Consider the following 25,324-nt stretch of genomic DNA (forward strand, 5'->3'; position numbering starts at 1 on the left):
TAAAATATTTTAAATATTTATAAACGCCGCAAGAAAAAAAATAGAACTGTACGAAAATATTCTTTTCTGAGGTTCCCTCCCTGCCCAGTGGGAAGGGGGAGGGGAAAGGGTACGCGTTTGACAGGCCTAGTGTGCCTTGAGTCCATAGTTGTTGAGTGGATAGGAATATGCCCTGCCTAATACTATCCGGTCCCGGAGGAGCTTAAATAAGACATAGTAATTGCAGAAAAGGATGAGGGCCATGGAGAGGGTATGGTTCCACTTCTCTGAACGCAGCAGGGAATAGAGCTGGTAGCAGACCACGCTGCCTTCGATGAGAATCAGCAGGTTGAGCAGCCGTAACGGACGGTGGAAGAGGAACTGTGGAGAAAACAGGTAAAAAGCAGATTGATCATTTATTTTAGGCTATGTTCAAGTGAGGAGAGGTGTGAGCGTCATTCTGTCTAGCGCCACTGAGCCGGGCAGAAGCGTTTGTATTCCAGCTGCCACACAGGGAAAGCAGCATAAGAAACAAGGTGTGTAAAAGTCATTTTCCTTGGACTGGAAAAGTAACCTACAGGCCAACTGATGTGCCTTCCCATTTTACTATAAGATGTCCTACATTCCTCTTATGAACACAGTAATGTCTGACGAGCTGCATCTCCATAATAAGAAAACACTAACAAGGCAGCCACTACTTCTGTCTTGAGCAGACATCTGAGTAATACTGGGATGGGAAAACCCCGCTGCTAAGAACAGGCCTTTTGTTTGGCACCAACTGACTGCTGCCCAGCATCACACTGCTCCACACAACCTGCTCTGCTGCAGCTGCTGTGTTTAAGCCTCTCCTCCCTTCCACAGCTGTGACCCAATAAGAGAAGAGATACTTGCATAAAAGCGGGCATGGGACACGTCGGAAGGCACTGCTACATTATAAGGCCCAACTGCTTTATACAGGCATCGGCTTCGTCGCACCAGTACTCCTTGTGGCCATATCGTGTTTTCTGACCAGCTGCGGGAAAAGAATGCCAGAGCGTTAGCATGAGGGGAAGCACGAGAGGATGCTCTCAACTCACTCGCTGAACTCGTTCACAGGAACGGGCTGCATCTTGAAAAATACCAAAGCCTCTGTGACACCCCACTTCCACTTGAGAAATGCAGAGGCAAGGAGCTCACAAGCTCACCAGGACTCAGCCTGGGTGATGTAAAGGAATAGCTCCCCATGCAAGAACCTAGCCCGCTATGCTGGAGGGGCCACCCTTGCCCCCATGTGACTGCTCCAGTGGCCAAGAGCGTTTGTCTCTGAGAAGAAACCAGCACTTTGACCAGAGAAGCTTCTGGCCAGCTTTCCAGAGCAGACACTTCTGTTTTCTGGGAACAGAAAAATCAGAATTGCATCTACTACCTGTGACACTGTGAGGAGTGTAGAAGCTTCCTCAGTAGATAAGCAAGTATCAGCAGTGCTCATCCACCAGAGTGTCTCATCAGCCCCTTGCTGGGCAGGCCAAGCCCTCCCCATCCCCACACTCACATATGCTGTGGAGCATTGCTGTAGGAGCCGTGTTCTAGTTTCTGCCACTTGCCGAGGTGGGCAGCTGATCTGTGGAGCAGGTCACAGTACTTGGGAGGCAGCAGCTGAGTGGTGAGCATGACAAAGGCATTGATCCACACCATGATGAGGTGCTCACAAGACCAGCGCATGTCGTAGTACTGCGTGCTCTGCAAACAGACCGGACAAGAGCTTGGCACCGCTGTCACCCAGCAGAGGAGGGAATGACAAGGGACGTACTGCATGTGCATCCAGCAGACCCACACCACACATTACAGGCATGCGCTTTTGGACCAGTGATTTCAGAGGGTTACAGCTAGGAAACACTCAAGGCTCCCTTCTCCTTGACCTGCAGGAGAAAGGGCAGGGGCATGATGTTGCAGCTGGTGCATCTCCTCCTCCAGCAGCAGGTGGCAGGAGGGTCTGCTTGCCACAGAACTGCTTCAGGAGCACCAGTTGCACCAGGACTGCTACGTGGATTGTGGAGCCCTGCCCATTTCATTACAGCAACTGGAGCTCATACAAGTTAGATAAAGAATAGATACAACCCCCACACTGACAAGGCGTTCTTGAATTTAGGCTCCCAAACATTCTAGTTGGCTCTGCTTTCTGACAGGCTGAACACCAAAGCCTCTGATCCAAGCACTCAAAACCCAGGACGATGTTGGATCTGAGACAGGTAACAACAAGTGCCCTTTTCTACAAAGAACACCGCTATCCGTCTGCCTAGGGCAGGGGGTGGGAGAAGGGGAGTTAGTAAGTGGGGTGATGGGACTAGAGGTGCATCACATTTATGGCAATACCTATCCGCCAACCAGGAGCAGTACTAGTGCACTCCGGATGCAGCCATGCTCCGCTATCCGGGCTGCCAAAGGGGAGACAGAGAAAAGGGGAATTAACCAAGAATCTGGCCCGGCAGCGATTCACACAACATTCAGAAGGAGGCGGCAGACAGGGGCACAAGAGAACCAAACAAGAGCTACCTTGACAAAACACAGTGGCAGGAAGGCCACGTAGTAGGCACTGAAGAGAGAGTTGAAGAGAACTTCCTTGATCCTGCGGTTGAAGTCTGCTTTTAGGCACTCCACTTCATTGCGGATGAGATCTGGGGAGAGGGGGCAGCTGTGGGTAGGGATAGATGTAGGATTATTGAACTGTTCTCTCAAGGATTCCCACAGGAGCGAGAGGAAATCTTTGGGTTTGACCAGGCTGCTGACAGCCGAAGCCCCATCGTCCACCATCTGATCCTGCACCAAGTAACCACAGTCCGCAGGCAGGGGCTGTGCTCTGCTGTCCTGGTGGAAGCAGCACAGAGGAACATAAACACCAAACCTGTGGGGAAAGAAGGAAGAAAGAAGGGCTGAAATGATAGACATCCCAGAATGAAGCAGGGACCACCTTGAGAGGGACAGCTAATGCCCAACTCAACACAACTGTGCAGAAATGCTTCTTTGAATCCCACTCATGGAACAAGTGATCTCAATGGCTCAGTTGTCATCTGCAGTGAAGGCTTGTCATGCAAATAGTGTGCTGCATGCAATCTGCTTAATAGGGTCAGGGGTCCTCCCCACATCATCCTCTAGCTACTTCTACTTGCCTGTTATTCATAAGATGAGATTTTGGTCTGCCTGTGTTTTAGGGACAGATTCCAGCCACCAGCTCTGGTTCCCATAGTGGCTCACCCCTAGGCAGCTACGTTCCCCCAGCCCTGAAATTACAAGGTATCATTACTCACGGGTAGCCCAGGAAGAGAAGATTGAGAACGGAATGGCTGCGGAAGAGGTTGACTAGAGTCCAGCAGAGCACCCAGCCACAGAGGGTGAGTAGCACCAGGCGCACCATGTAGTGAATCACTGACGTTGCGCCCACCTGAGAGGCCTACAAATAGAGAACATACGTTCAGCAGCCCTACTGCATTGGTGCTCAAACACAACCAGGTGCCACTGGAGGAAGAGCAGTGAGAGGGTGTCAGGAAGTACACTGTAGGAGGGATGGCTGCCCTCCTCCTTCCAGAAGTAAAGGAGAAATGCCTTGATGGGGAGAATCCAAAGGATTCATGAATAAGCACGACTTCTGGGGCATGACTAAAATAGGGCACTTAAAAAATTCAAAAAATCAGAGCTGCAAAGTAAAAAATATTTTCACTCAAGTCCTTTAATTCTCTGATGACATTCCAGCATAGCCTGAAAAGCACTTCCTCTTGCTATTTATTTGGCAAAGATGACATCTCAGCACTCATTTTCCTAAGCAGATATTGTTCTCTGTTGAGGGAAGAGAAGATGGTGGACAATCCATTAGGATTTCCACCATTCACCTCTACCAGGTACACCAGACTGCAGACTAAAGAGGAGGAACCATCTTCAAAAGGGCAGCAAAACAACTTGTTCCAGTCTTCAAACGGGAGATGGCAAAGACTTTTATGGAAGGGAGCATATAAACAGGAGGGGAATTACTGTTTACATGAGTTGATAGTGATAGGATAAGGGGGAATGGTTTTAAACTAAGATACGGGAGGTTTAGGTTAGATATGAGGAGGAAGTTTTTCACACAGAGGGTGGTGACGCACTGGAACATGTTGCCCAAGGAGGTTGTGGATGCCTCATCCCTGGAGGCATTCAAGGCCAGGCTGGATGTGGCTCTGGGTAGCCTGGTCTGCTGGTTGGTGACCCTGCACATAGCAGGGGGTTGGAACTACATGACCATTGTGGTGCTTTTCCACCCAGACCACTCTGTGAATCTATGAGTATAGCCAATGGGATGTGCAAGAATTTGCGTGGAAGTTTCAAAGCAGAAATTTCAGTCTCTGGGAGGCTTTATGGGGAGGATGGGAATGTAAATGACAATGGCATAAATCAAAGATGAAAGAACTTCTGAGATCCCACCTTCTCTGTTCACCCATTCAACAGCTCTTAACTGTTGGGAGTTTGTTTTTAAAACTAGTTACCCAGTCTGGAGTTGTATTAACTGCTTCAATTGAGAAGCTGCCATTTTCCTCAAAACAAACATATACTTGACCAGATTCTGCTCACAGAGTGAGTCTCAAAATCTAAGCTCACACGACCAGATCCTCAGAGTTACTGAGTAACCAGGAGAGGAAGAGCAGTTCTGCCAGCTATTCCTATTTCACTTCAGTGTACTCAGATGTCCTCATTCTGATGCTTCTCTTCCAGTCTGAGCTAACATATTTGCCATTCTGCTACCCAACTTGCGATTCTCTCAGCTACTTCTCTGGCATGAGATAGTAAGCTACAGCATTGTGCCCACAGGGATACAGAAACCAGTGGGGTCACTTCATCTCCTTTGAGCTGAGAAGCAACAGGGCTGTCTAGTAGTGAAGGACACACGTGCTCTCAAGGACAAAGTCCCGCAATAGCAGGGCATCCCCAAAGTCTTTAGACTTTCACAGTCAGACTTCTAGAGGAAGAAATGCTCCTGCTCTCTGGTTTTCTGAACTTTCTAAGGCTGTCGTGCTCCGCAATCAGTACTACAGGCAGGAGAAGAAACAGTGGGAACTTTACCTCAGAGATGAGGGCCCACACCAGCCTCCGCGCCAGCATCACTGTGATGAATGCCGCCAGGTGGTAGTCAATAAGGTGGAAATTCTGAAGAAGGAAAGAGAAAACGTCTTCACCAGGGGAAAGGACTCCGAAACCACCCAGCTCGGGTGGAGACTGGAAAGCTGGCTGCTGAAAGCATTAGTACCTTAGACAGGCATGCCCCTAATCTCCCTATGAGAAAGAAAAACAAGTAACAGGCACGTCTCCTGGGGTAAAGTCTTTCCCACATGAGAGAAAAAAAAAATCCACTCAAAGGCAGGCATTCTGAGGGTAAAAGAGCTTTAGGACCAGGACACTACAGTGGAGAACAGCCTGCAAGTTCTCCTGGGAAAAGCCACCAACCAACCACAGCAAGGGCAGCCAAGCCCAGAGTCCTAAACACCAACTCACTTTAGCTCTCCATCTCAGAAATAGGCTGTAGTGACCACCAGAGCTCTCTGATAATCAAAGTCATGTAAGAAAATCTGCGTTGGCCACAGATGTGTATTAATATTGATTTTGGCTGCATCAAGTTAGCTACAGCTCTTGGAACCCTTACAGTTTTTCAGTGAAGTCATCAAATGTGTTCTGGCTAGAATAGTTAACTAACTCTGAATAGTGCTGTCTCAGAAGGAAATTTTGGGTATGTGAGAATGCTTGACTTCTGGGAATAGATGTAAGTCCATAAATGTTTTCAGGTAGGAAAACTAAAGTGGAATGCTTTTACTTCAACTAAAGCTGCGTCCAGCATCACAGAGGTGAATCTGAAACTAACAGCTGGAGAACTGGAACACCAGCACCACCTGTCTGCACAGCTAACTAAGGAACCACCTCATGTTTCAATGCAAGACGACCATATGAATTAAGGACCATTCAGAAGTTAGATTTACACAGTAAGCGTTTGCTGACTGAGGTATAAGGCATTCAGACAGGAAAAAAATAATGAAACTAAGGAGACTGGAAGGTTTACACCAGCTGAGAATCTGACTCTCTCTCCAACTCCCCTGCTGCTGTTCTGTTGGGAGATACTAACAAAAACCTCCATCATCCCTCCTCTCAGGCTCTGTTATTTCCACTGGGTAGAAGCACCCACAGCAGGAGGCAGAAGGCTCCTGGAGACTCAACTTCATTTCAAAATGCAGTGGCTACTGGGGCTATACAAGCACCTGCAGAAACTTCCAGTGAAGAAAGCTTGCTTCACTAAAAAGCCTCTCTCAGCTTCCATATACTTCCCCCCCTGCCCTGTAAAATGAGGGATGACATGAGTCTGGTTGATGGGGGTGTAACTGAAGTCCCCTTCACCCCCTTATGTCAAAGGTTTGGTGAATCCAGTCCAGAAGCATGACAAGAAGCTGTGTAATGCCAAAGCACAAGAGATGGTATTTACTGGGGGAACTCACCAGTGAGGTACAGGAAGCAGGGTGATTGTACGGGTACCACCAGACTGTCTTGTAGATGTTGATGTACTGAATGAAGAGGGCTACCAGTAGGTAGATGAAGAACAGGAATTCAAAGAGCAGGCTCCCGTCTAATGGCAGGTCAGGGATCCGGCAGTGACGTACAGGCTCTGGAGTAATCAGCGCTGTGATGGGAGGCGCAGAGAGGCTGATGGCACTACCATTCCTGAAGCAAAAAGATACCACTCACTTGGTAAACGTTATATATTATCTCCACTGTTTCCCAGGACAGGAAATGCTTAAGGTTCTGAATTTGGGACTGGGCATTGCTCAAGTAGAGATGGCATCATTCTTGCATTCATATTACCGGCACAAGACTGGTGTTAAGCTTCATCTTTCTCTTAATATGGACAAAACTCTTAGTCAGCATTTTCTGCAGACTACAGATAGATTGGTCTACCAGCGGTGCTGTGATGCGCTCAGCTATATTTCAGACAAGTTGCAAAGGGAATAAAAGTATAGAGTAAGGAAAAAACCTCAAGAAAAAGCCACGAAGAACTCTGTGCCAGACTGAGCTCTTAAAGCTGGCTCCTTCCGCTCACCAGTAAGACGTTATTACAGCAGCACCCACTTCAGCACACAGCCTCCTTCCCCAGTACTGTTAAGCGCCCACTGCCTTTCTGCCAAGAGCTCCTCTCTTAAAGAAAGTTAACTAAAAATGGAATGGAGCCACTTCCTTGAGGCTGACCTCTCAAATGTGCTCACACTTCCTTCTTTCCTATCTTTTGGATGAGGCTATGACAACTAAAAGCTCTTGTACACAAAACTGGCAGAGAAATGTTCAGATGTACGTTATGTTGTGTCTAACTGAAACCAAGATAAGCAATGCTCCCCAACGGCCCCGAGATGCCGACACCAAGGTCTCCACTGTCACTTGTTCCTCTAAAGTCTAAGACTGAGCCACCCGTCCACCCACCTGAGACAGAGAAGTCCTTATAGCCAAAACTAAATGGCTTAAATCTCTTTATTTTATAAGGATGAACCTATAACAAGTAGATCAAAGCCTCAAAGCGTAGCAAACAGCTTTTCTAGTCTGCTCACTTTGATATGGGCCCTTGTAGTCTTTATGCTAAATGCGGAGCCCTAAATGCTATTGAGAGTTCCTTATTCCACCTCCAGCTTCCCCAGAAAGCAGAGATGAGCTTTGCAAACTGCGAGAACTGGTCTTGTGTGGATCCAGCAGTGTCAAAACAACACACATCCTCTTGCCCTTTCTTCCTATCAGGTAGGAGGGGGGGCTCATAGCTGTACTCTGATGTGTCACAGTAATTTCCCACAGCACCGCAGGCAGCCTAGTAATAGAGGCAAGGATTCATAATCTGCTGGGATTCACTCCTCTGCAAACTGCTGCAGGGAAAGACAAAATGAATACTGCATAACTGCAACCCCACTTCTACAAGCCTCCCCATGGGGCAGATTTTAGTGTGCAGAGAGAAGTACTGCAGAGGGAAACATGTGGCACAGCAGAGCTGGGAAGAAAAACTGGAAGAGGCTTCTAACACAGAGCATGTTTCTTCTTGGGTGGGCACTGCAGGGCTTACTCTCACCTAATGCCACAAAGAGGGTTCCATCTCCCAATTCCTTGTCTGAACCACTGATCAGAGCATAGAGCAGATAGGAGTTGAAGCTTTTAACGTTATCCTAGCCACAGATGTCTCAACAATCCTACCTTTGTCCTCACCTGTTTCTCAAACCAGTACCGTTTCCACAGCTCCCGCCAACCAGAGTCTGGAGAGAAGGCAAAGCTGAACGGCTTAGCTGCTGCCGGCTGGGTCCCCTCCTTCCACCGGGCATGACCAGGAACCAGTCCACTTCCAGTGCCTCCAGCAGGCTGTGCCCAGAGACCCAGATGATCCTGAAGCCTTCCCAGGTCTGCAAAAGAAGCAGAAACATCACTTAGTCAACAAACTACAGATAAAGTGCTTCACAACCCCATGTGAATGAATTCATGCAAAAGGCAGCCACTCTAACTCAGAGAGGCAAAGCAGGGACACCCATCACCACCCTAACAGACTGTGTGACTTCAACAGTACTGGGTCAGTGTCCGCCTGCATACAAAGAACAGAATCCAGCAATGCTGTGTCTTTAGAAAGGGTCAGCTTATGTTATCTACCAATGACTTGCAGCAGTTCCTCTTGGCTGGGAAGTTCCCACCACGCACCTCCAGCGCTGGAGTCAGCACAACCGCATGCCATGTTTCAAAAGCAAATATGGAAAGAACCCTCTTTCTGTTCCGGTGTGAGGAGCTCTTGGAGCTCTGCAGATCCTTCTAAACACCAGCACATTACTTGATGGGGTCTGATGCTAGTATGTAATTTGGACCCCCTCTGCTAGAGCTCAAAACAGACAGTTTTAATTGGTGTTCGCGAAGGTTTAGCAAAGCAGTTAATTGCATGGTTCTGATAGTGGGAGGCCCATTTAAATAGGGCTCCAGCTAACAGGGTAGTGCAGCACAATGCACATGAATGGGTGCCCTTCAAGTGTGCGGATGGGCAACCGCACAGCCCAGCCCTAAAAAATAATACATTAAAACATAAGTTTATAAATATTTATTTCAAATGACATTCAAGTGAATCGGTTCCTTAAAATGAACTACCACGAGAGAGATTAGGAAACTGGTATCAGTAAAGAAGATGGCTTCTCTGGTAAAGACTTTATCACTTCTCATATATGTTATGCTTTCATTTCATTGAGCTTACCCAAGCCTACGAGGATTTCAACAGTCAGGGAAGCTTCTGGTGGCTGTCAGAATGATGGGTTAAAACTAGAGTGCAAATCCCAGAAGTCGTTCCTAACGAGCACGGCTGTGCACAGAGCCATGACATCAAGAGAGCAGCTTCCAGAAGTGTGTCTGCATTTCTGGAGGCCGCTCGGATGCCCTACTGGCAAAACATCATAGCCAGAACCCAGCCAGAATCCAAGAAAAACACTCCCGCTTTCTGGGGAGCTCTCAACCTCGCTCTGAAACTTACGGGTGGAACCCATTATCTGTGTCTAATTCAGTTATCACCTCCTTGAAAAACTTGAGAAATAGCTGGCAGAAAGGCTGAAAGTTTGCTGAATGAGTCACATCACTGTCACCATGAACACAGAACGACTCCAAAAAGGAATAGAAATACATGCTGGGGTTTGTTGGGTTCCCCACCCCCACCCTGCTTTGGTTTACAAGTTTCTCAAGCTTCGTCTCTAGCCCAGCAGCCAACTCAAAGATGCAACAAAAATAAGGTGTTTTTTTACAGACGTTCTGCACGTTCCCACATGAAGGTCACTTAAAGTAAAACAGATTGTGGAAGAAAAAGAATGATGTTGTGAAATTGCACGAAAGGAGAGAGTAAACACCAGATGCATTCGGCTTGGAAGAAAATAACGCATTCTGGCAGACTTCAGAACTCTTATTCTAATCCCTGCGACAACACAACAGAGAACAAAGTCCTTCTTTCCCTTTCTAGACAATACTTTGAAAACTCACAGCCTTCTCTGGTACGTTCTAGAGTTCTGTTTGAGAATATCTGTATTTCAGGCATTAAAAAACAGATGGAAAGAAAAAGCCCAAATCCCCACAATCCTAAAGGGAGTAACTTTCAAAACCTCTTTAAGCCAAATTAAACTATTACAGACACTGTGGAAGCTAAAAACAATCGATCCAACCCAACCTGCACGCCATTTATGACAGCGAATGTAATGCGCAGAAGTTGATGTTCTAATTGGAGTTGTTAAGAGTTAGCGGTGAGTATTTTATGCCACGTTCAATAATCTGTGCATGTGATTTACCAGCTGTCATTCATACACTGCAATGAGTATGTTTCATGTGCCTACCGAGAGACACTTGGACACTGCATGATCACATTCCCACCCTTTGGCTTTGGAGAAGTGCCTGTGACATTTACTTTACCAGGTAAGATTCCTGCATGCACCAAAGTCATTAGGACCTTTCATAAAGAGCCCACACAGTCCTTCCAGGCTCCTGTCTCTTGTTTGTAGAGCTCCCACTCCATCAGCACTCATTTCATGCAGTCTCAGGCAGAAAGTTGAATAACGGCAGATAAAAGCTTTTCCTGAAAAGACCTTTCAGTCCATTAGTTTGATTCCAAATGGTTCTTCCCAGTTGACCTGTGACTTCCCTTCAAATATCACGCCTTCATCCCCAGCATTTCCAGATCAGAAACTGCCATGGTCCTGAGATCCCCTGCCCTCCAAAGCAGGTATGGGCATCCCAAAAACACACACAGATTTGGGGGATCAGCTATATAACAGCAGTCCTGAAAATGCATATGGAGAGCTGTGATGGCTCTCTTTGGGACAGAGATGAAACCTTCATCTGTGACATGGTTTACAGGGAGCCAGAAACAAAAGGTACCAGCCTGTTTCTGATTTGTGCTTTTCTGACTACAGACAGCGTGTGGGCATTTCATTTCTCTCCATCAACCACCACCTATCTCGAAGAGGCAGGACAGATATGGGCAGGAACCACTGCCGCAAGCAAGACCCGAGGGATGAAGAGCTCAGCAGCCCAATTTCCCACCAGCTGGGAGGTGAGCGGATCGGTGCCCTTCCTGCTCCCCAGGGGCCATCCGTAAGCGTGGTATTCCTGCATCAGCAGCTGTCTAAACAGCACTTACAGGGGACAGCTCAGAAGAGAGTCAGTGACTCATCAGAACAAAAAAACTGCCTGGCTCCCCATCTCTTTGCTGGAAACGTTATAATGCTTAGCAAGTTATTTTGATAGCATTAATGCTTTTTAATTGGAGAAAACTCCCAGCTTCCAATCCCCTCTGGAAGCACGCTGCACCAAGGCCTGAGAACTGTCAGAGCTCAGAGAACACTCAAGAGACTGCTCGGCTCCATGAGTCCTACAGGAAGATGTTCTGAAGAGTGGAGAGAGAAATATGGCCACCTCCACTTGAAGTGACGCAGCCTGAAAGACTGTGGGTTTATCATCGCAGATCTCCACCTTGATCAGAGAGGCTTATTCCTGCCTAATAAGCATGTGACACCTTGGGGTGAAGCAACACATCACCATCAGCGAGGATGCCATTCAACATCACTGCCGCAGCTCCCTCGCCATGGCAGTTGGTGCTGCACATCACCAGCTCCTGCATCCAGGTGTCTGGTAAACGCTCCCTACCCTGCAGCATCATGCCAGCTTCTCATCTGCTGTTCTTCAAAGGCACCTATCCTGGGAGTGAACCCAAAGGACAGCCCGAATGAGCTGTGAGGCTCCAGCTTCCAGCCCACAGAGGCAAAAGGCCACGTAAGATCTTTTTGGCTCAGCCCAGCCTGGGCAAAAAACCTATCTATGAATTTGGAGGATAGCAGCGGCTGGTGCCCACAGGTGACAACAACCCCTTGTGTCCCAGACAGCGGCTCATTTATCCTGACTTTCAGCTAGAAGACAAATAGCTCTTTCTACTTATTTCCCTGTCTCTCCTGCCAGTCTCCAAAACTGAAACAACCAATGTGAAAAAGGTCTCCTACATTATGGAGATCCCTGCTTCGAGTCACCGAGCCTGGTCAACCTAACCCCAAACCTGCATTTGTCCCACAACCTCAACTTCTGTGCAAGTTAGTAGTAATTCCACACTATATTTAATTCTCTGGCACTGCCATGAGTACTAGCTATTGTGGCTCATTCTTACTTCCCTTCAACATGAGAATTTTACTTTTGTTGTAGTTGTTTTTAATAAAGACTTCAGACAACTGATTGCTCGCAACCGACTGACCCAACACGATGCAAATAATACACACATACATCATGAGAAGAGCCTAGGAACGGTGACGCCTGCATCTCGATCATGAGTCTGCCTTGCTGACAGCATCACATCCGCCACTCCGAACACCAGGATGCTACAAAACATCTGCAGAAACACCAACCAGGTTCAGGCATGAAAGAGCATTTGGTCGCTGCAACGTTTCCAGCAGGAAATAACGGATAGGTTATCAGGTGGAAAGCCAAATATTTGGCTTGCGCAGAGGTCCCCCAGCACTGAGCAAACACAACCTTTCAACTGGGGCTGGTTGGGAAGGCACACACCTGCCAGCTGGCCCTGAGCAGGGAGGCCAAACCGGTTAGGGGCAAGGTCTCCCAAGTCAGCACATTTTCCACAGCCTCACGTTGCAACCAGTTTGTAGGAGAAATGGGTTAAGGAGGAAGCTCAGTGCGGACGGATGCAGAAAGCCCCCTAGAGTGGAAGCAAGGGCCGAGCTCTGGATGCAGCAAGTTGGCCCAGAGCAGGCTGTGAATTGTTACCATCAGGTGACGCACTGCCAGGTTCATTTCTTCTTGGTGAGTAAGAGCCTGGAACCACCTTTGCAATAAAACCAACCAGCGCCAGCAAGTCACCATGGGCTTTTCTGATACTGCACAACTATAGGAGTGATTTCAGGCATCCTCGCTGAGGCAGGCTGACAGAAAGACAAGGTGAAGGCAGCACTTGCCATTTGTAGCTGTCACAGCTCTTCACACACCCACCGACAAAAGGAATGAAAAGTTCTCCAGGAAAAGCCTACCCAGGTTGGAGTGGGTGCAGTAAGCGTCGTTTAGTTCATTTTGCAGATGTGCTCCTCAAGGATGGGAAAGAGATAAAAGGAAATTAGCTCTGGGCAGCCTGGTCTGGTGGCTGGCGACCCTGCACATAGCAGGGGGGGGTGAAACGAGATGATCACTGCGGTCCGTTTCAACCCAGGCCATTCTATGGTTTTAAGACACAAAATACAGATGAACTGAAGTCCTTGTGAGCTGGAAGTAAAGCACTGTCGATGAACCGCTGGCTACAGGACAGTGAGAACAAAGCTGCCATTGGTGAGGTAATAAAACGACACCTCATAACTGTGTAATTACACTGTGCAATTAGGTGCTGCAGGATGTCACAGCAAACAGCTCAGTAAGACTTAAATGAAGAACTATGATGATCTTATGAATGAAGACAAGTGAAATAATGTTGAAAACAAACAACTAAAAAAGCAAAAAATAATAATAAAAGAAAAACCAACCCACCAACATATGGTCCTCAAGGGCCGACTTGCTACATGTGGCCAATGAGACACTTCCCAGCAAGACAACGGTATCACACAGTTCACAAGATGTTAAGGTTTTCTTTGGCCTCCTCCGTTGTACACAACAATAACCGCTGCCAAATACTGGATTTTGGAATAAAGAAAGCGTTTGCATGCTCTTGTATGAAAACAGGACAGAATGGTGATCTTTTCCAGCACCAGCAGGAAACACAGTCCTGACTAGTTGGATCATTGTTATTTTGGTCCTACAGCTCCCATGCTTCTAAATCATCTGGGGAAAAAGGAGAGGAACTCCCATCTTGGACAGTGCAAGAGATTCACAAAGAAGAGCTGGCAGGATTTACTAAGCTAGACATATGTTTCTTAAAGACAACTTGCGCTGTCATATGAAAGCCCTTGAGAGTTTGAGCTTCAGACCCAAAATAAGCTTTGGATACGTAACTCCACAAGTTTTAAGCTCCAATTCCACATGGCTACTGCAGACAGAAACAAAAGTTCACTTTAGAAATCATTTTTCTTCACTCTTTGCCATAAGAAATCGACTGCCAGGAGGTCAGAGGACTCGCCAGGTATCTAGGCACTTGTAGTGCAACTGTGATGTGGAGCTAGGTGCATGTATGGCCAGCAGGGAGACTGGCTAACACACAACTAAGGAACCCTTCCGCCTCAAGAACCCACCTTTTAATTCACAGCCTAACAAGTATGCACTTTCTTCTCCCTTTCTCAACACATACATGTGGACCAACAGCACAAGAACCCGACTGCAAGCCAGCAACCCTTTGCTTCTCAGTCTCTCCTCTTCCACTGACTTGCAGGGAAGTTGTTTTACTGATTCAGGCCTCAACTTCCCTATCTCAGAAGGGATAAACAGTTGGACAAAGTATTTCTCCTCCTGGGGGTTCTCTGTATGTAGTAGTGAATATTTTTATGGTATTATTCTAGCGCTTTAGATGAGCTTTTTTTAAAAACAAACAGAAGCAGCTTTCCTGCTGGTTTTGCTTCTCTGCCAACCTCTATGTTTAATTTAATGGAGACCAGCCACGATGACAAACCATGGGGAGTCACTAGGATTTTTCTATTTTGTCCTCACGCAGCTAAAAATAAGGCAGGCATCTGCTATCTGCAGCAGTGGGTTTGAAGGCATGGAGCACAAGAAGCACTATGCAAAGTCGTCCCACGTTTTTGCCCTAACAGCATCGAATGTAACTTCTACTCGTACCACGGACACACAGCTGTGCATCCCCACGCCCCATCAAAACAGATCCAGTAGATTCTGCAGAGGGACTGACTTCTCCCTGCGTCTCTTGAGCCTTTCTCCAAGTCCTTGGACTGGAATACCAATCAGAAAGCATTGGTGCAATGACAGCTTCCACATCCCTGACACTGTGGAAAAGCAAAACTCTAAATGAGCTGTAATTTGCATATTGGGAGTGCTTAATCTGCATGAAAACACAAAACATACAAGAATACAATAACTACCCTCTATTTCCATCTTAAACAACAGGCAGAGGCAATATTTTATCCATTTCACGTGGCCTGGTCATGCAATTTCTCCATCGAGCAGTAAAGATCTTGATTCCATTTCTATTACTCTGGTGGGCAGCACTCAGAACCTCATAAGTGCACATGCAGAGCAGGAAATGCAGTAGGATACATTAACCCTGGTATGATTAATTACACCAACATCAGTTTGGCGGTCTGAATTTGCATGAATGCTCTGCATTTATGGACCACAGAAGCCTAGTGATGATGCTGCTGCTTCAAACCAGCACATGTGGATGCTGCTGCACCATGTCAGCCCAGCTTTTCTAACTCAGTTGCACAATACTCACTTCCCACCAGAAGTCTTGTTTTCCGCTTGCAACACCTTCCGTCCAAGTCAGAAAAAAAAAAGGTTGGAAATGACTCTCGAGTGAATATACCTCACGAAGAATGGCAGGAAATCTTCCAGGAGAGTTTGTGACAGCTCAAAAATGATTCATTCACACAGAGGCTTACCTCTAAATTTAGAACCATCAGCTGCTAAAAGCTCTGCCTCTTATCTAGTTGTGGTACTGAAGTTTCCATCACCACAAGAGATCTGCTGTGGTGAGGTGAACAAAGAAGAGCAGAGTGCTAAGTTTGTGATGCTGCTGATAGACCAAACTCTGCAGGCAGGGAACAGGGCACGATGGCAGCAGAGAAGGAACACTGAAAGAAGAGGAAGGATGATGGCCATAACACTGTATCTTACAGTTTCTTGTGCTTAAGCCAGCAGAGCAGCACTGATGCTAAACTGTACCAGGTCTCCAGCTGAATGGAAAAGAACAAGAATCATAGAATAGAATCATAGGATGGCCTGGGTCGAAAAGGACCACACTGATGATCTTGTTTCAATCCCCCTGCTATGTGCAGGGTCGCCAACCACGAGCCCAGGCTGCCCAGAGCCACATCCAGCCTGGCCTTGAATCGGGCCTCAGAAGGAAAACACACAGGGTAAGCTCTGCCCTACACACCCACCTTTAGCATCTGTAACCTTACAGTTGTGTGGACTGCCTGACCAGCTTCTGAACTGAATGCCCACATAAACTGGATGGCACCTCACCAACCATTTCTAGCACACACGCTCTTGCTGTATTTTCAAACATCCTGATTTGATGCCTGGGAAAGTAAAATGTTACTTCTGTGACATCCAGAATTCACAATGCAGATATTTTCAATGACAGACTTGCGTTCAGTACTGCCTGATACCAAATGCAGCTGAATGTTTTTCTTCCCCTCAAATACTACGTATGTAATTTAATTCCAGCTCTGTAAATTTCAGACCAAAAGGCAGGGACTGAAACGAGCGCAGACAAAAAAGAAAGTGATTAGGCCTGTCTGGTATTGAATAATACATACAAGTATAACCATATTAGTGACGCACAATATTGCTAATACAGACAGGTCACCATGATGAAAACAGCTTTATTTCCTTGGCTACCAGAGGATGCTGTTACTGTAAAAAGTATTCTTTTATTCAGAAAGGTGCTAAACTGTAGTTCTCAACAGGTTCTGAAAATCATTTGTTTTCTTACAAGCAGAATTGAAACATTCCCTACCAAAGAAGGAAGCTGAACCATCCATCATAACAGTCAGACTGACATGCAAAGTAAAAAAATGTAAGGAAAAAGAAATGGAAAACGCTTGCCTTTTTAGCATCATCAATGATCTGGATGGCTCAGGCTGAGATAGTATGGAGGCCTTTGTTATAGGAGTGTGGATATTCAGACCTTCCTTAAACCACAGCACAAGTGCCTGCAGGTTGGCAGGTCTGCCAAGTGACAGCCAGGAATGAGCCTGTGCATAGGGGGAAGTACACAGGCACCGCTCCGTGGCCTTAAAATTAGGAGTGCACATCACAGTGTGTCAGCTAACAGGCCAAGATATCACACGATCCCTCCAAACAAATACGATCTGGATGGCATTCCCACGCTTCGTGCTGGTTTGAGCTGTGGAACAACCAGACAGCTGAGAACAGAAACAAAGAGTGGCTGCATCCACTCCTGAAGAAGTTCCTGTCTGAGAAAGGGGCGTGGGGAGGCTTCAGCACAGTTCCTAAAGGGACTGGCACTGCCCAGCCAATACTCCGGCATTGGTAGAGCTGGGTTTTTATCAGCAGAGCATCCAGCTAGAGGAGCTCGCTCTCTGGGAGAAGAAATAAGTGTCAGAAACAAAGCAGGCCAGCACCAGCAGTGTCAGGAGGTGAGTAAAGATGCAGAGCAGATTAAACAGAAGGTTAAATACAAGACTGCTGTCCCGCTCTGCTCTTAACACCCCGTGAAACAGCTGAGCCCTTTTGCTCCCATAGCTGGTCACCCAGTCTTTTCTGACTGCAAGCAGTTAGCAGACCTGGGCTGGCTACAGAGCGGATGCCTCACCTCTAAACGCTGTACAACTCACCACTCTGAGTACAGACATCTTCCTTCCCTTACAGCCATTACAGACACCGGGGACCTGTTATTCCCCTCGAAAAGCACGCACGAGAGTGACCAGACTCTGCAAACAAAGCTGCCTGTGTGCCAGCCAGCATTCACACAGCAAAGAGACCCCAGCACACTGAGAGAGCCGCCCCTGCAGCGAGGCCTAACCCCGTGCTGCATCATGGAGCCTGCCGCGCTCCCTTCCCGGTACACAGAGCCAACCCCGGCCGTCAGGGCCCCGTCACACCGTGGCAGGGCCCGTCCCTTCGGCCCGGTGCGGACAGCCCGGAGCAGCCCCAGCCCCGGATCCCCACGCAAACTTCCACGCGTTGGATCCCCATCCGTCGGCCGCCAAGAGCCCGGCTCCCCTAACACGCCCGGACACGTTGTGTGAGCCCGTCTAAAACGCGTTTTCAGAGCAAAGACGCGGAACACCCATAGCCGACCGGAGCCCCGCTGAGGGAGCCGGGCATCTCCGCGGTGCGGGTCGCACGGAGCGGTACTCACACATCCACACGCCGCTCGGACATCGGCCGGCAGCGGGTTCCCTCCCGAGGGCAGCGCTGCCCCGGGCCGCCGGGTGGGACGGGGGCGGCGGAGCGGGCTCCTCCGCGGATCGCTCCTCCTGCCGCCGGGCGGACCCACCGGGCGGCCGCCGCTGCCCGGAGCCCCGCGGCGGGGCGGGGGCGGGCGGCCGCAGCCCCCCGGGAACGGGAGGAAAGGGAGGAGGACGGCACGAGCTCGGCAAACCCGGAGCGGCCCTGCGCAGCTGCCCGGGAGACGTGGCAGTGAGGGCTGATGCTCTCATCACACGGCGACAGGCGGCGGCGGCAGCAGCCACCGCGGCGGCCGGGGGAGCGGCCGGCCCAGGGAGGGCAGAGCCAGCGGGGCGGGGCGGCACAGCCTCGGCGCCATCTTAGTGGTGGCAGGGGAGGAGGTGGAGGTTGGGAGAGCGGCAAAGGAGGGAAAAATAAGTTTAAATAGACGACAAAATCAAGTTTTAAGACGACAAAAATGAAGGGAATCTCTCAGCACCTTACACGTGCAGAGCAATGCCCAGGTGGCCTCACGAGAACATGCCAAAGGGCCACCCCAGAGTGTGTGCGACCCAGTTGTTATCTGTGGGCAGGGCATTGCAGGAGTGCCCCTTGTCCTCAGGCCTTCCCTTACAGCCACTCGTCTACCTGCTGCAGCAGGCACAGTAGGAATGGAGAAAGCTGGCTGGATGTTAGGGGGAAGTTCTTTACTAGGAGAGTGGTTAGGCCCTGGAACAGGCTGCCCAGGGAGGTTGTGGATGCCCCGTCCTTGGAGGTGTTCAAGGCCAGGTTGGACGGGGCCCTGGGCAACCTGATCTAGTAAAGGTGTATGTTTGGTGGCCCTGCCAGGCAGGGGGGTTGGAACTACATGATCCTTGAGGTCCCTTCCAACCCGGGTCATTCTGTGATTCTGTGAAAGCTTTGCTGCTGTGTGAGCCATGCTTGGCTGCAGCCTAAATATTGGTGTGTACCCACAGGTTCAGCTGCAAATCCAAAGGGCTCTCCTTGAAAGAAAGCTAAGTGCCCACCAGCCAGGCCCAGCTCACCTCCACAGCTGAGTGCTGTCACACGAACCATAGAATCATAGAACCATGAAGGTTGGAAAAGACCACTAACATCATCTAGTCCAACCACCAACCCATCAGCCATGCCCGCTAAATCACGTTCCTTAAAGAAAGAACAAAGGAAAAGAGTGAACCACATCGCTCAAAGCTGGTGAGTTTTGCAGTTTTCCTCTAATGCCCCTTGCCCTGCTATTGGGCACCACTGCAAAGAGCCTGGCCTCACCCCTTTGATTCCCACATTTTAGATAGTTATAAACAGTGACAAGATCCCCTCTCAGCCTTCTCCAAGCTGAAGAGTCCCAGGTCTCTCAGCCTTCCCTTGTATGGAAGATGTTCCATGCAGCATTATGGCAAGATTTGATGGGGACAGATTTCTTCTTGGCAGTGTCAGTTTAAGTTTGGATACATACAGAAGGATCTTAGAGCTGCTGTTCATTTGGGTCCTTGCTCTCCTTGTGTTTGAAAGGAAGCTGTAACTCACACTGAGGACCAAGGAATGGCTCAGGCAGAATGTGAAAGAGGACATCATCCCTGTTATGTTTTGTGAAATCCCCTCTTGTCAGATTTAACTGACCTTTGCATGGGACTTTTTCACAGTGTGCGTCAGTGAGGAGCCCAAAGACAGAAACCCGTGCTTAAAAAGATCCTTCCTCTCTCATTAAATGTAAAGGGGCCTGCTTGCTAAGCGACTAGTATAAATACAACTCAATGCTACAGGGACTCAATGCAACAGGTGTTCAAGACCAGGTTGGACGGGGCCCTGGGCAACCTGATCTAGTAAAGGTGTATGTTTGGTGGCCCTGCCAGGCAGGGGGGTTGGAACTACATGGTCCTTGAGGTCCCTTCCAACCTGGGTCATTCTGTGATTCTGTGATTTCTATAAAATACATAGGACTATTCCACCACTTTCCTCACTGACCCATACAATCACAAGAGGTATAAAATCCAGACTTCATATACAGTCAGCCAGTCAAGCACAGGATTTAGCCTATCTGTTCCTCTGTTCCTATTTTCTCCTAACTTTCATTTGCCTTCTGACACTTCAGGCATCGCCCTTTTTTAAAATCTCTTTCTCACTTCTGCCATGGTTTGCCCCTGTTTTCTCCTGACTCTTAGAAACCACTTGTCAACCACTCTCCCTCCTGTTTCAAATCCCTTTCCATTTTCACTGATTTAACTCCTTCTTTTTCCATGTTACGATGCAACCTTTTACCTTTTTACTCTGCTCCATGTAAACTAGCGACAAAAATGAAGGCTGCTTTCACACATTCTGCAAGGAAGAAGGTCTGGTGTAGACTTTGTGACTGAGGAAATGGTACTTCTACTCATTTTCTACCAGTAGAAGGACATCAAGATGTTGGAGTGAAGAGATCCATGATGATGATTAGAGGGCTGGAGCACCTTCCTATGGGGACAGGCTGAGAGAGCTGGGGCTCTTCAGCATGGAGAAGGCTTTGAGAAGACCTTATAGCAGCCTTTTAGTACCTGAAAGTGCCTACAGGAAAGCTGCAGAGGGACTTTTATAAAGGCACGTAGTGACAGGACAAAGGGAAATGGTAATAAACGGGAAAAGGGTGGACTAGATATTAGTAAGAAACCAGCTCCTGGTGCCTCCTCCTCCTCAGGCTGAACAAATCCAGCTGCCTCGGCCCTTCTTCACAGGAGAGGTAATTCACTAAACTCCTTCCTTATAACATCTCATCCCCTAAATCCACCTTCCGAGCAGAACGGAAGCTCCCGCCTACTGACGGGTCCAGCATCCCTCACAGCTCCCAGGCGGCTGTGAGGAAAAGCTGGCAGGGTTCCTTGCTTTCCAGCCACAAGCACCCTGCGACAAGCCGACGTCTGACCCCCGCTGATTAAGTTTGCGCCTCCAGAGATCGCAGCCAAGGCAAACAAGCGGATAAGGCCTGCGGCCCGCTACTCCGCACTGCCACATCAGCCATCGGCCGCTGTACCCAACGCGGGCGGAGGGAGGAAGAGGCAGGGTCTCCATGGCGGTATGCAGCCGCTCTACCCCCTACTTTGGATGGTCGGGAGGTGTGTAATACGTGTGTGCCGGGGGGCGGAACGGACACGGCGCCTCAGCGGGGGGAGAAGGGGGCGGGTAGCTGCAGGGCGCCTGCGCACGGGGGGCTCCGGTGGCTGAGCGGCACGAGGAGGTGAGTGATGGGGGTGGTGTGAGCGGCAGGGTCGGGCATTGGGCTTTCGAGGGTCGGCAGTTGTCTGTCCGCTCGGGGGGATGCGGTCCCATAGGCCGCCATGCAGAGCGGTGGGCTCGGGGGTGGTACCGCGGGGTGGGGGGCTGTGCCACGAGTGTGCCCGCTCTGCCTGACCTTGTGATGGGAGATGGGTGCCTGGTGCTGCACCTCTCTGAAGCCGTCCCGCTGCTGAGAAGCCAATCTCATTCATTGCTCCGGCCGTGGATCCGGGGGCTCCAGGCATCGTGGATCCAAGAGGGGCAGCCTGGAGCCGGTGTGAGGAAGGAAGGGTGGGATTCCGAGCCGTGCTGCAGCTCTGCTGTGGTTAAAAGCCTTGTAGGAGTCAGGGCTTTATAGCACCGTGGTGGGGGTAGTCTGTTGAAAAGGAGAATATCTGTATTTCCTGCTCACGCTGACTCGTCTGAAAGAGTTAATAGCAGAGATCTCTTTTGTGGCTTTAGCATTCTTTACACCCTTTCTCTTTGCAGCTGAGGAAGTTCCCAAGGGACAGGCCAAGTTTAGGAGATCTCAGTTTTCACTGGAGAGGATTAGAGAGAAGAGAGGTGTCATTTAGCTGCAGTTGAGATGGCTGGAGTTAAGAACAAACAAGGAAACGCAAACTTCAGGATCCGTTTTCATTCTTGAAATATTTATTCTTTGGTTTTTTAATGAGTAAGGTGGGTAGTTAAGGTGCCTTTTCTAAAGGATTCAGTTCTCTGCAACTCATAGTTGGTTAACAGTTCTGCAAGTCTTTATTGTTAATGATTGGATCTCAGCTGCCTAAAAGTGTGGCTTGTGGATTTCCTTTTGTTTGCTTATCACTCTTCAACTTAAACCTTTTCCCAATCCTCCTTTGTGCTGAAGTATCTCCCTTTTCTTCCAGTGCTTTAAATACTCCTGAGAAGCATTTTCTTTAAGTGCGATAGGTCACGGTTTTGATTTACGTAGGTATTTCCTGGTTGGTTCTGTAACAGCTGTATTTCATTTTCACAAATACCTTTCTGCTTAGTGCTGAGATATTTGGTCCTTCAGCTTCTCCTGCTCTCTGGTTTGAGTTGCCATGTTATTCTTTTAAGCGAGTCCAAAGAAAAACTTGAAGCTGAGGAGCGCTTGATTTCGGCTTGTTATTATGTGATCTTGAATCTAGGTTGCACCAGAGCTTGAAGTTGGCTGGAAGTGATGAAGTGTGTCTGAACAACCTAAAAGCATGCGATTTTTAAATGATAGTAGAATTTTAGGCTCTGGCATTGCTGGGGTGTCTGCAGTGCCGAACTTCTGTTCCCCTCTGCTCTACCTCAGCCTTCAGTCTTGCAGCTGATTTTTATTCATTAGCGAGACGGGAGGGTGAGACCTGCAAGGTAATGAGGAAGTGAAGGATTGGAACAGCCACTGAGTTAAGTGTTGTTTCCCAACCCACACCTGACCTCCTCTTGCTCTTGGAGAGGGCCGGAGCGTGGCTGCTGTTTGTACAATGAGGCAGAAGGAGTCAACAGTATCATTTCTCACCTTTAGCTCTCCTTGCTCTCAGGCAAGATCAGGTGTGAGGTATGGCAGAGGGCTGAGTAAATGATGGGAGGAATAACAGTGTGCTCTCTCTAACTGCCTGGAGTTTTACTGTGCTGTTTGTTCTAAAGGTGTGATAGTGTCTTGTTTGTGTCATGATTTATAGGAATACCACCGTAAGGGTTTAGAATTACTCATGCAAGCAGCTGGAATACAATGGCTTTTTCGTAACTCAAAGTAGAGCTGCTGAAACACTTCTTAATTCTCTTGAATGCTGGCCCAGTTTGCAACGCTTCAGGAGGATGTGAATTAGAGCTCTTACACTGTACATCCGAAACTTAATCCTTACCTTCCTCTTATGAGATCCCCATATTAGCAGAGGTCTGTTGTACTGTGTGCATTTTTAGCGTATTCCACTGATGGGAGAGGTGCTTTTAAGCTGTGCTGTCTCTCTAAAAAGATATGTTTGTGGTAAGCAGTTATAGGGTAGGTAATTAGAGGGTGTACCAGGTCTGATTTCTGTCTGCTTTGCTGCACTCGGTCTTGGGGTCAGTGGTTTCAGTAGGAGTGGTGTAACAAGGGAAGCGATTCATAAACGTGTTTCATGGCACGGAGAGGTCAGACTGCCTTTTCTAGAGTAAAATCAGAGCTCATTATGTTTTAGGAAAGCAAAAACTTCACTGAAGTATTTGAGTAGCACTGAATCACTTGGCCGTGCTTAGCTTAGCGGTAAGGTTGGGTTGCTCACAGCAAAGGCCATCTCAGGAATTAACATGAACATTAGCATGAGAAGATCATGGTCAGTTACCATTTGTTGTTTTGTTTCTGTCCTCCTTTGTTTATAATCATTTGTTTGTATATAATCATCCTCCTAAAGTAAGTGTTCCCACTTAACAGAGAGCTGCCTCCTGACCTTCGCAGTGGGAAGGCTTACTGTACCATAATACTAAAGGTATACTATATGTATATATATATATATTTATACTAGGTTATACTAGGTTACTGAAACAAGATTTTCCTCTTACGTTGGAGCACTGCTCCTGGCCTGCTGCTCAGTCCAGATGTGCCTGAGTACCCCCATACTGGTCCTGCCATGCCTTGGGGCCAGCAGTGAGGCTGCCTTCCCTTGCTGGCATGTGAGCTGTGGGAGGGGCCTGTGGGGCAGCACTGTGGGGCCTCTGTATAGCCAGGGACAAGCTGGATGTGTTGGCTTTTTGTTTTTTAAAGTCATTCTGCGAGTTTTGAGCTCACTCTTTCCTGCAGCGTATGAAAGGTAACAGAGGTCTCTTTATGGTGTGGGGTTTCCTGGCTGGAAAGTGCCTGTCACTTGCACGGGGCTCTCCATACTTGTAGCAGTGACTGCTCTACAGGAAGGAAAGATGTGGCAGCAGCAGCAACAGTGAGTGTTTAATGTGCTTGCTTCCTTTGGCTTGAAATCATGGAAAGTGGATAACAGTGTGGAATAGGTGTTTGATTGAGGGCTGTGTTTGCAGTGGGGAAAAACATCTCACAACTTTACCATTATTCAGTGCTGCCAGTGCTTCCCTCAATAGGAAGAGGAATAGGATTAAACAAGTACTGTAGAAAAGGGGTGTTAAAATCTATTAGCTTAAAGCCTAACTGAAAAGCTCAGCTGCGAAAATGAAAGAGATGCCTGCGAAAGGAGCGGCTTTATGCTCTTGAAAGCATGAGGACTTCATCCGTTTTGCATAGAGAAGCCGATGATGTGCAGCGCTTCTTCTAGCTTGTCAGCTATAAGGGGTTTAATTCTCTCTGCTTACCCACTGCTGCTATTGATATTGGCCTGGATGAAATAGCAAATGATAGTCTGCGTATCCGATCATTGCAATTCCAGGGGACTTTGGTTGTGCCTCGTTTCCTGCTTGAACTTGAAGGAGTTTTTAAAATCAGACTAAAACTTCTCTCTGGAGCTCTTCTGTGGATATTCTATATGCACGGTGGGAAAAAAAGGTGGGCAGCAAGTGTATTCTTGCTGTTTGGATATTAAAGAAAAGCTTAGCAGTATGAACAGCTGTGTCAATCTAAACATCGGTGTAGTTCTCATGGTGATTTTTCTTATCCGAGTGTGGAAAACAAGCGTTTAATGAGGTTTTTATCAAGTCCAGTTGCATATCAGAGTTTGTTTCTAAGATGTCTTTCTGTCACTGATGCCTAGAGCAGGGCTGCCACAGATCCTCTTCCTGGGGGTTTTGTCTAGGAGGAAAACAGCTTTTAGTCTAGAGTTTCTGTTGCACAACTTGGTGAATGATGGCTTCTATCAGGCTGTTAGGAAAACGTTTACCTCGTATGGGCAGATTGACCTTGGAGCCTTCATATGAGGAGCCAGCTTGTGCCTGCGTTGCTCATTTGCTCCCGAAGCTCATAGGCAAACTGCAGAGCACAGGGGCAGCTTTTTAACCTTGAGTCCTGCAGTGCTGTGCACCTGTAGCCAGCTGCAATGCTCTCAGCTCAGTTTGGTTCTGCTTCACTAAAAGAGGTCATTTCACAAGAGGAAAAGTTGCACTTCAGGTTTCTGTGAAAGTT

The 25,324-nt window shown here is 48.2% G+C and overlaps 2 protein-coding genes across 13 annotated transcripts in view; one reads left to right on the top strand and one right to left on the bottom strand.

Moving 5' to 3' along the window:
- TMEM39A (transmembrane protein 39A) lies at positions 1–21,595 on the bottom strand. 5 transcript variants are annotated; one of them, XM_085524997.1, is made up of 9 exons: positions 21,413–21,595; positions 8,203–8,393; positions 6,465–6,687; positions 5,047–5,130; positions 3,264–3,406; positions 2,512–2,860; positions 1,511–1,698; positions 871–991; positions 1–360 (listed from the first exon to the last, which is right to left on the bottom strand). In XM_085524997.1, the coding sequence occupies exons 1-9, from the start codon at positions 21,482–21,484 to the stop codon at positions 127–129; spliced, it is 1,605 nt and encodes a 534-aa protein (XP_085381123.1). In that variant the 5' UTR covers positions 21,485–21,595; the 3' UTR covers positions 1–126. The 5 variants fall into 5 exon arrangements, 2 of the variants coding, with proteins under 2 accessions (XP_085381123.1, XP_015731851.1); XM_015876365.3 differs by lacking the exon at positions 21,413–21,595 and adding an exon at positions 17,984–18,117; XR_014937690.1 differs by lacking the exon at positions 1–360 and having other exon boundaries at positions 1,385–1,698; positions 21,413–21,553.
- The window catches only part of B4GALT4 (beta-1,4-galactosyltransferase 4), a 15,365-nt gene continuing 10,745 nt past the window's right edge, over positions 20,705–25,324 (top strand). For 2 of the 8 annotated variants that reach the window (XR_014937801.1, XM_085525020.1), the window contains exon 1: positions 20,826–21,116. The gene's annotated coding sequence lies outside the window, so the exon portion shown is untranslated. Of the gene's footprint in view, positions 20,744–20,825; positions 21,121–21,200; positions 21,239–21,765; positions 21,955–23,992; positions 24,180–25,324 lie in introns of those variants that run through there. The other 6 variants (XR_014937803.1, XM_015876249.3, XM_015876241.3 and 3 more) reach the window with 5 other exon arrangements.

This window comes from Coturnix japonica, chromosome 1 (genome assembly GCF_054131305.1).
Source record: "Coturnix japonica strain WE chromosome 1, WE-NBRP24, whole genome shotgun sequence".
In the NCBI taxonomy this organism is placed as follows: Eukaryota; Metazoa; Chordata; class Aves; order Galliformes; family Phasianidae; genus Coturnix; species Coturnix japonica.